This window comes from Thermobia domestica, chromosome 10, assembly GCF_964235325.1.
Source record: "Thermobia domestica chromosome 10, izTheDome1.hap1.1, whole genome shotgun sequence".
Classification (NCBI taxonomy): domain Eukaryota; kingdom Metazoa; phylum Arthropoda; class Insecta; order Zygentoma; family Lepismatidae; genus Thermobia; species Thermobia domestica.
This window is the reverse complement of record NC_137463.1, coordinates 262,335,075-262,345,243: the sequence shown is the minus strand read 5'-3', so window position 1 is coordinate 262,345,243 and position 10,169 is coordinate 262,335,075. Positions and strand designations below refer to the sequence as shown.

At 37.4% G+C, this 10,169-nt stretch overlaps 1 protein-coding gene across 1 annotated transcript; it reads left to right on the top strand.

Moving 5' to 3' along the window:
• The first annotated feature begins 246 nt into the window (after window positions 1-246).
• LOC145661921 (uncharacterized) lies at window positions 247-885 on the top strand. Its single transcript, XM_081727270.1, has one exon. The coding sequence runs from the start codon at window positions 247-249 to the stop codon at window positions 883-885; it is 639 nt and encodes a 212-aa protein (XP_081583396.1).
• Window positions 886-10,169: the final 9,284 nt, after the last annotated feature.

The window sequence follows — 10,169 nt, the reverse complement described above, 5'->3', positions numbered from 1 at the left end:
CACTTCCTGACTCTGCTCGCTGTTCACATGCAGTTAGAAAGACATTTACAAGCCACTAAGGAGATGACAAAATCTAAGATCTATGCAAAATGTGCTCATCATTATATCCTGCAGATGGAAGCCTTGGAGTCAACTATGGGACCAAAGGTTTACAATAAATTGACAACCCAAGGATGCTTCAGAATTCGCAGAAAAGAGGCCTTCTAGAGCGGAGTTCCAATTGATATGATTATCGAATAATCCTTAATGAAGTTTATGAAAATTTGTGTTAGATTAACTCAAGGTCGGGGATTAAGAGACTCTACGTTAGCAAGACGGATCCTATCATTCCCAAGTACTCTTACCGTAACAGAAGTTCTAGAGGACTTTTTTGGAAAACAGTTCGTGTTGTGTGAGCGGCACGTTGAGCTAAGGTTCTTCCGTTCATCTCATGATGATAAAGACTTGAAGAAATTCTCAGAATGGTTATCTGTTCACGATATTCTCGAAAACTCAGTTGAAAAGGAATTACCCAAGAACATTGCTACATGCCTAGTTGTAGACAAGGAAACAAATTGCGATCTAGCGAGGAGTGTTGGGGAAACATTAGTTCAGAGCATGATTGGAAGATTCTACGGATCTGTAAAGCTAGAAAGAAAGAAAATAGTCATCCCTATCTCGGCCACCTACAGTACTGTCAATATCAAAGAAAAGACTATTATTATAAACCCGCTGCTGCTCTTCGGCAGAATCGCAGCTGTAGTTAAGCGAAGTGGAGATCTTCGTGAGTATTTGAAATATGAATTAGCTCAAATGCCACTTTCCTTGTATGATAACATCTCCATGCGCAAGAACGCCAAATTAACTACGGTAAATATCGTCGAGTCACTAATGTCTTGTGTTTAAACACCAGAAGATATTACGTATGTTGTAGATGTAAGATTCTCTTCACGCAGTGATGTGGACTAAAATGGACACATAGCAGCAAATCTGTGATAAGTATTAAATTATGTCAAGCGACATTTTTTCAAATTGTTTTGCCGTTGTATTTGATGGATACAAATTACAATTAGACACGAAAAATGCAAAAAAAAAAAAAAAAAACAGCTTTGGAAAACTGCCTGCAACAATCGTACTTGATTCTACCATGGAAATCAGAACACATAAACCACAGTTCTTGATAAAACTCAGAGAACAAACCTAGATTGGTTCAAATGATGAAAACAGTCTTGGAAGAAGTAAAGATAACCGTATATGGAGCAGAAGGAGATGCCGATACATTACAACAACGCCTGGAAGAAAGTATAAATTGGAAATCTATAGCTGTTGTTGGATATGATTCTGATCTTCTAACAATCTTGGCAGAAGATTTAATGAGCAGTGACTGTTTCTGTTAAGCATACAGAAAAGCAAACTGAAGGGAAATGGCACGAAATTATTAAAATTCAAGAAACTCTCGGGCAACCAAAAGACTGATTTCTCTTTTTTTCATGCTACAACAGGCTGTGACATTACCTCGACTATATTCAGAAGAGGAAAGTTGGCAGTGTTCAAGATACTTCCAAAAGATAAAGAATTGTGCAAGTTAATCAGCATCTTCAACCAACCAAAGCTCAATCGTGACTAAGTGGTCGAGATCAGAGAGACATTTCTTATTCGCCTGTATGGAGGACGAAACATGTCCTCCCTGGACAGTCTAAGGTATATCTGGTATAGCAAGAAAGTCTTTAGAAACCTCTATTCACATTTCAACAGGCCACTTTGCCCCCTACTAGCGCCGCAGCTGCGCAGCATTCACTTCGAGTGTTACTCCAAGTCCAGGAGTGGAATGGTTGAACCATGAACCCAATCGAATGGGGTTGGTGAGATAAAGAGTATATGCAAATTCCAGTACCCCCAGAGCTACCACCAGCTCCGTACAGCTTACTTGCCTGTAGGTGCAAAATGACTACAAGAAAGGACTGTGAACGAGCAACATATGAGTGTATAAAAACTGATATCATGTGTTGAAAGTTTTTTTGCATTCTCCCAAGGAAGTTCCTGTGTCAACGGCCAAGAAGAAGACGAATCTGATTTAGATTATGACGAACATCCGCTCTAGAAAACCCATGTCAATGACAATGGCTTATTTGCTGATGCAATCGGTAAGGTAATTAGTGACCTCTTATAATTTCATCTTTTCCAATTTGTTTCAAAATTAAAAATCTCAGTTCATTTTTGTACGATCTGAACGAGCTTTTCTTTAAATTATAGATAATGAATAGTTTATTAAAAATATTAAAATTTGTAACGTCTATTTCTGTATCCATAAGAGTATTTTCACATAAACTACCAAAATAAGGGCTAAAATTCCCACATTTTTCAAGTTTAAATGGATGTAAATTCTTTAACATTTCTTGGATTCGAAAGTTTACACTTAGAATTGAAATTAGATCTTTCTAGAGTTCAACTAATTTTACTCAAATGATCTGTGTTTTTTCGTTTCTGAACTACGCCCAAAATTGCGAACTATAATCATATCGACTGGCAGCCATCTTTGTCCGCATTGAGAATGACGCGCACATGCAATTTTCCGCGATTTTTAGTATGTTACTTCACATAAAATGAAAAACAAATACTGAAATTTTCAGCATTTTCAATATTATTTGACCTCACAACCCTTTATTTACTGGGCTATAATGTTCATTGGACGGTTTTTGTTATTAATTGCGGTGATTTGTTAGTAGAAGCGGAAGTAATGCAATTCCTGGACCAACTTAATCATTATTTTTGAAAACCAGGTACAATATTTTCCACCTCTCAAAACTTTCATAAACCGCCAAGAGCGCATTATTTGTCAAGGGGAGGTTATCAGTTACCACACATTTACACCTACTAATAGTATACGCTGACCAGGATAGAAGCGCTGTTTCTGAATGGAGTGCTTTTATTGTGTTTACCTGAGTTACTGGGCGAGAGCGGTGGGATAGATTAACAGGCAGTTTATAATAATGAATATAGGAACAATTCAACATTCCTGCAGCAATAGAGAAATGTAGTGGATAAAAAAATGCTTACTAAGTAAGGATTAAATTAAACCTTGGTTGCTCGTTATCAAATTTCTGTTAAGATAGCCTTGTCGTAGAAACCGTCTAGCTAACAAGTAACCGAGAAGTATTCGGTTAAGCTGTACTTTACTCTATTAACCAACACTATGTATAGGCTATTAGACTGAGAAAATTTTCAAACATATTTACATCCAATTCCCTTGGTTATTTAAACACATTTAAAACGATAGAATTGGTAAACGCCTTGATGAAGCATGAGAAGTATCTATGTACCACATTTCAGCCAAATTAGTCCGATTCGAAGAGCTCGAGGTTTGTTGAAATGATCAAAACGCTCATATTATTTCATTCTTAGTAAAACTGACACAATTTTTCGTAGAGCTATAGAACAATTGCCCTTTAACCTGAGCTTGTTAAGGCGCTGACCGGTGGTTCGAATCGCCTCCATTGCGTTTATTTTTCTCTCTTTTTTAATGGCCTATACGTTCTCAACTTGCTAATAAACTCGTTTGGGCCCAACTACGTGTTTATATGAGGGAAACTTAATTAATGCGGCAGTGTATACCTACTTTTGGGCCACCCTATATATATATATATATATATATATATATATATATATATATATATATATATATATATATATATATATATATATACCAACTTACGTTTAAACAAGTCCCTAGAACTCATTTTAATTGCATTCATTATTTAACTACATACAGTGAAGTCAGGGTTGCCTTTTAGAATATCTTTACGGACTTGTGTTCCCTCCTAACTGCTACACTCCTAACTGCTACTACCATTGTACTCACTTGCACAAATGCAACACAATTTATACGAAACGTTTCAAGGAGTTACTTAATCTGTGGAGCACTGAAACACGGCTTTACTGTGAAATTGATGAATGAAAAACATTCTCCAATAAAAATATTCCCCATCTATATTATTTGGAACGTCGTGCTATTATCAGTCGAAACTCTAAAACCAATCATACCTATAAACTATCTTTTCAGGCTTTTCCTATTTAAAAAAAAACGTTGTATATTTAGGTGTTACAGTAGGATAGCCTCGAGGAAATAAAACATACGGTGTGTGTTAGTTACAAAATAAACTTGTTGCGAACTGGGAGAGAATTAGCATTTCCAGTAATGAGTGGTAGGGAGCAGCTTCTCTTTACCTAGGGTCATTGATTCGATCCCATTTCCAGTAGGTGAACGATGTTGTGGACAAATACCGTGTGCTTTGTTTTCGTTGTAGTTATTACGTTCCTCCTTTTTTTCTTCATTCCGCATTACAATCCATCTCATTATCATCGTATCGTTTAGACTCAAAATCATAATCGTAGGATTTTAAACTAAATTAAGTACAGGGTTTTCATAAAGTAGGGACGGATTTAATTCGCTTATAGTTTACATAAAAATGCTCATATTGAAATCAAATAAAATGCAAACGGTAGCGGAAGGATTAAACTTTTACTTGTAATCTGCACCAGCTCGGTTCATTCACCGCCACATCTCCAACTGGACGCCATTTAGGAATTGTCTGGGAATCGACTTCTGTGGGCTGTTGATGATGCTTTCCCTTACCCTGCTCACTGTTGCAGGCGATGTTGGCGGCCTCCCAGTTCGAGGACGGTAAAGTACGCTTCCTGTCTCCAAGAACTTAGCATGCCACTTTCGGATTGCACTCTCAGTCGGTGCCGGCTTTTTGAACTCTTTGGTGAACTTTCGACACACCAGAATTGGTGCATTTAGCTCTGCGTACCACAAAACACATTGCGCTTTCTCTTTCACCGACGCCATCTTTGATACGGTAAAAAAATAATCTTCTCAGAGGAGTTTTTCATTTATTTATTTCTTTAAAAGACACACACACCAATACAGCTTACAACTTACTTTTAACAGTCAACATTGAAACAACAATGAAAACAACAATAGATGAAATTTGGTAAGAAACTGACCCTTGCCCTCCCTCTCCCTCTCTCAGCGTGTTCAGAGTTGCCGCTTATCTAAAGTGTTGCCAACTAAAAATTTAATAATTCCTCTACCGTTTGCACTTTATTTGATTTCATTATGAGCATTTTATGAAAATTATAAGCAAATTATATCCGTCCAGACTTTATGAAAACCCTGTATTTGCTGATAAAATGTTAAAAAGTCAAACCTGTTATCAAAGGATACTACTCTAGGAGTAAACCCAGTAAACCCAGTTTATTCTTAGTATAAAGTTTAACTCAATGTTATTTGAATGCTAAACAAACATCTCGAATTTTGGGGCATGGAATATCGTGAAACTAATAACACTTTTAACATTTTAAGGTACTGCATATCTAGTTTACTGTGGAAGATACGGTAAGATTAATGACTTAAAGTCAACGTTTCAGTGAGATTCATTTCGTATAATATATTACATTTACCAAGAGCGAGAACAAACAGATCTATCCTATAAAGAACTCGGTGCTTATTGTGATGGATATGTGCGTAAGTAACGATTGTTTTAAATGGCATATAATGTGTACGCAGAGATTAAATTATGTAAGGATACGCTGTCTTTAGCTTTCACCTGGATGGATTTACAATGCAAGGAGGGAAAAAGTGCCCGATACCTGACTGCACCCAGACATCTTGTGTTGTAACGTAGATGAAGTAATATTAAAATACTATTTTCGATATAGAAAACAGCCTGTCCTTAAAAGTACCCTGCTCATGCTCTTGACCCAAGTGCTTCAGGGGAACTATTTACGGGAAAGTATAAACTTATGTTATCATAGAATATAATATTACGTATCGTAGGTTATCTTAGTTCTCAATAGGTGGTAATAGATTTAGTAATACAAGTTAGTATATTCTTTTTTATGATTGCTCTATTTCTATAACGAGTGAGAGTAGGCATGATTAGCAAACGTTATTTTGCATCTAAACTTATACAGTTCGTGTAAACTTGTTTACATTTCTTAACTCGAATGCTTTTACTTATTTTGTAATTGAAAGAAAGTTTTTTTGCATGTTATGAATATGAATACAATTATGGTTCTGTCTTAAAAATAATTAGGTGTCATATAGTTGCCGCGCCCATAATCGTTTCTTGGAAGTTTCTGATTGAACGCAGTTGTAATTCATCATTCTCTTTACATATCCCTTTACAGAGACTAACATAAACCTACTGGAATTTCTCCAGAAAACGTGACTTATTCTAACTGGAGTAGTTAATAAAATACTGGTTACTGAAACGAACAAAATTGTTACACACATTTTCGAGAATATATTCTATCTTACTTTTACCGGTCAGTAAACTACTCTTATTTAAGGAATAAGTAGGAAATTCGAAACCCCTTCGCATACAGCAGCGATTTTCAATCTATCAGTATTGGTATGCGACATACTGGTCAGTGGTACACTACGAGGGTAACTATGAAAGTTTTGAGATGTGAAATAACTTACATACTTAAAATGAATTTAACACTTACATTTTCTCAAAGTATTCACCATTACACTGTACACACTTTTGCATCCTCGAAAAAAACTTCTGCAAGCAGTGTTGCCAGTATTTTTCTTCAAGTGTTTAAAGTTCATTCTCGTAAGCCACTACACCTTCTTCAGGGCTGCAAAATATCTTCCCACGCATGCGATTTTTGATCCTGGGGAACAGAAAAAAATCACACGGGGCCAGATCAGGGTTATACGGCGGATGAGTCATAAGTTTGACCTTCGTAGATTCTAAAAACTGAATTGTGATCTTGGCCGTGTGTGCGGACGCGTTGTCATCATGAAGCAGGATCCCACGCAATCCAGTTCTTGGACGCCGTTCCCGAAGCTTCTGGAACACTTTTGTTAGGTACAAATTGGTGTACCACTGAGCAGTAACAGTTCTTTGTTCTTCAAGTGGAACAGTTGCAACATGGCTAGATTTGGAGAAGAAAGTTGCGACCATCTTCTTCGCCATACTTCGCGGTCACTTCACTTCCGTGGCTGGATTTTCGCCTGGAAAGATCCAAACTGTAGATTGGCGTTTATTTTCAGGGTCAAATTGATAGATCCAAGTCTCATCACCAGTAACAATGACAGAGACGCGTCGAGAATTGCCTCCTTCAAATCTTGCAATCATTTCTTCACACCATTCCACACGCATGCGCTTCTGCTTTTCAGTCAAAATGTGAGGCACCCAACGAGATGAATCCTTCCTGAGCCGAAGGTGATCATAAAGAATTTTTGTTACTGCTCTCGATCCAATGTTCACTGTAGATTCAATGTCCTTGAAAGTTGTTCGAAGATTTTGTCGAATCATTTGTCGAAGGATTTTGTCGAACCACCGAAAAAGTGTAGCACGGGAAGGAGCAAGGTCCATAAATGCCCCCTGCAAACGGTCAAGGCTTTGTGTCTCATTCAAACCACTTTTGAAATCGTAAAGGATCATTGCCCGAAAATGTTCCCTTTCGAGCTCCATTTGCAGTGGGGGAGTGGTGCAATATTTCATTGGACAGAATGAACTGCAAGAAAAAATAGAAAAAAAAATATGTCTGCAGGGACGTACCTAAGTGTGCGTACTTTTTGTTTAATAAGTAAAATATTATTGTACGCATTGATATTTTGTTATTGGGAAGGAGGAAAATAAGTAGAATATGGTATGTTTTCTCAGCAGTGAATGTCATGCATTGATTTAAGCCTGAAGACTATTTCTTGTCTTGTTAGGTGATATTGGTAGTAAGTTTCTTTATAAATCTTATATTACTGTAAAGATTTGAACTATTTTGTGGAAACTAGAAAACTAAAAATCCCTGTGAAACGTGTGTTAATTCGAACATGTGGTTGCATTTATGAAGCACTTTTTTATATAGTAGCAGTTCGTAAGAAGTGTTATTTCCCGTGCCAAAGGAAATATGCAATTGTATAAAGAGTTTCACTATAGGCTTGGGAGTTCTGTTGATGTATCCACGCACAATTTATAGGAAGTAAAAACAGTATTTTCATTTTAAGGTATTGTCCGTTCACTCTAGGATGGAAAATTGTTTACAAACAACAATTGTAGTGCGAGCGTCAACACCTTGCTTCTCACCCCTACATAGTTAATTCATGGCTGCCAGGCACATGAATCGCCTAACCGAATGTACCTACTTCTGCGCAGTCATAGAACAATTATTATTACTACATAAATTGCTGCTTTTGAGATGACTGATATATTAATGTGATGACAAATCGAGTTAGTTATTATGTAGTACAATCTTACATATAATGCACAATCAATTTTGTACAAGTGTTGTTGTTCGAAAGTGTGTAAAAACCTTGTACGCCTGGCAATATTGGAAGCATGCAGTTTGTATTGTAAACAATAAACAGAGAGACCGAAGACCGTTAGGTTCCCTGGACAGCGTTGTTTTCATGATAAGGCGACAGAAACATATTGTACTGATTGTAAACAGGGGCTGGGAATTTCGATGCGAGTATAGGTGGAAATATTCTCGGCACATTATTGTCTATTGGTGAAGGTTTGCAATGTTGCAAACTACCAAGTCTAGAATTTCATACTAATTGAACGAGCTTTGAGAAGGATTAGTATGATGCAATACAACCATAGACTTAAAATATTATAAAATAAAGCATGTTGTTGTAAGGATAATATAATACACATTGAATTACGTGTTTAAAGTAAAGTATAAAGCGAATTTTAACATGTAAACATTTTAAAGCAGTACGCTTACCAGACACTGTCCAACTCGAAAAAGGCATTAAAATAGGTAGATCGAGCGTGGACATGAACCCAGCTCTGACTGGTATTCCTTATTACGGTTTTCCTCAGTCCCACGAGGTGAATGCCTAGACGATAGCTTCTGTAAGGCAGGGGCGGATTCAGGACGGACTTCTGGGGGGGGTCGGTGGGTTTTAATACTGCTACTTAGAACTACTTTTAAAAGCTCCAAACTCTGGGATGGGTTTTATTTAAATATATAAAATAAGAAAGTTTCCTCTCCTTGAGAGGGGCATTCGGCCCGATCGCCCCTGGATCCGCCACTGCTGTAAGGGCCAAACACTGATGCCCCAGAATTGGCGGGAAATATATTACGCCAGAATATTATGTTGCCAACACTTCCTCAAATATTATGGTGGTGGGTTCCGATATCCCTGTTTCGTTTATATGTGTTTAAATTCATTATGAAGTAAATGTACAAGTGTTTCTTTCATTCTCCTTCTTTCTTTCTTCTCATCTTTCTCATCCTCGCTCTGTTTTCCCCACCTTCTTAAAATCTGAATACTATCCTCCTGTAAGATTGTTTCTTTCCACAGCCCAAGGTTTAAAGAGACCAACCTGATATAGTTAACTATTAGCAGAACTGTACCAATAAATTCACATTAGAGACAGCGCCGTAACTTCGATTTTTTCTGGGGGGCAAGCATTAATACGTGTATTTGGGCCTCTTAGAAAAAGGTTTTTCTCTCTCTTAGGCCCTCATTTTTCTCTTACTATTTATGTTCCCCCGGAGCCTATGGGCCCTCCCTCACGGCAAGGTCTGCGGGCCCCTTCCATACATGACAAATTAATTCAGGAAACAATATTGACAAATCTCAAAACCATACGAATAAATGTTATTTCTAGAGCCCCTAATAGTAGACTTTTTTTTTTTTTTACTGAAGTGGGCCCATGACTCAGTTTTGTTTTATTTACCTTTTGTGCGCTGCATTATGTAATGTAGTGAAACTGATGCTTCATTTATAATTTTATGTTCGTATCGTATGTGGATTAAGAAAATTTTGTCTCAAAATGGGCCCCTTCGAATGGCGGGGAACCTCCCTGGGGGGCAGTTGCCCCTCCCCTGCCCCACACAAGTTACGGGCCCTGATTAGAGAAGAAGTAAACTGTTTCAAAATCTATGCAACTTCCAAATACCAGGCCCTAGTAGTGCTAAAGTTGATGACTTAGTGCCAGTGTTACCACTGCTGTAAGGGGAAAGTAGGGGAAAGACTGCTAAGATTCGCTAGCCAGGTTTTGTGTCAAAACACAGCGCCAAGCTACAGTAAACGGACAATATGCATACTTTACTGTTAAAAATACTGTAATGTGAATAACTTAATGCCAACGTGTGTAGATATATTCATATCTTATTGTATATAACTTTACTTTAGGAGACAAATTTATCCGATCAAACTTGAC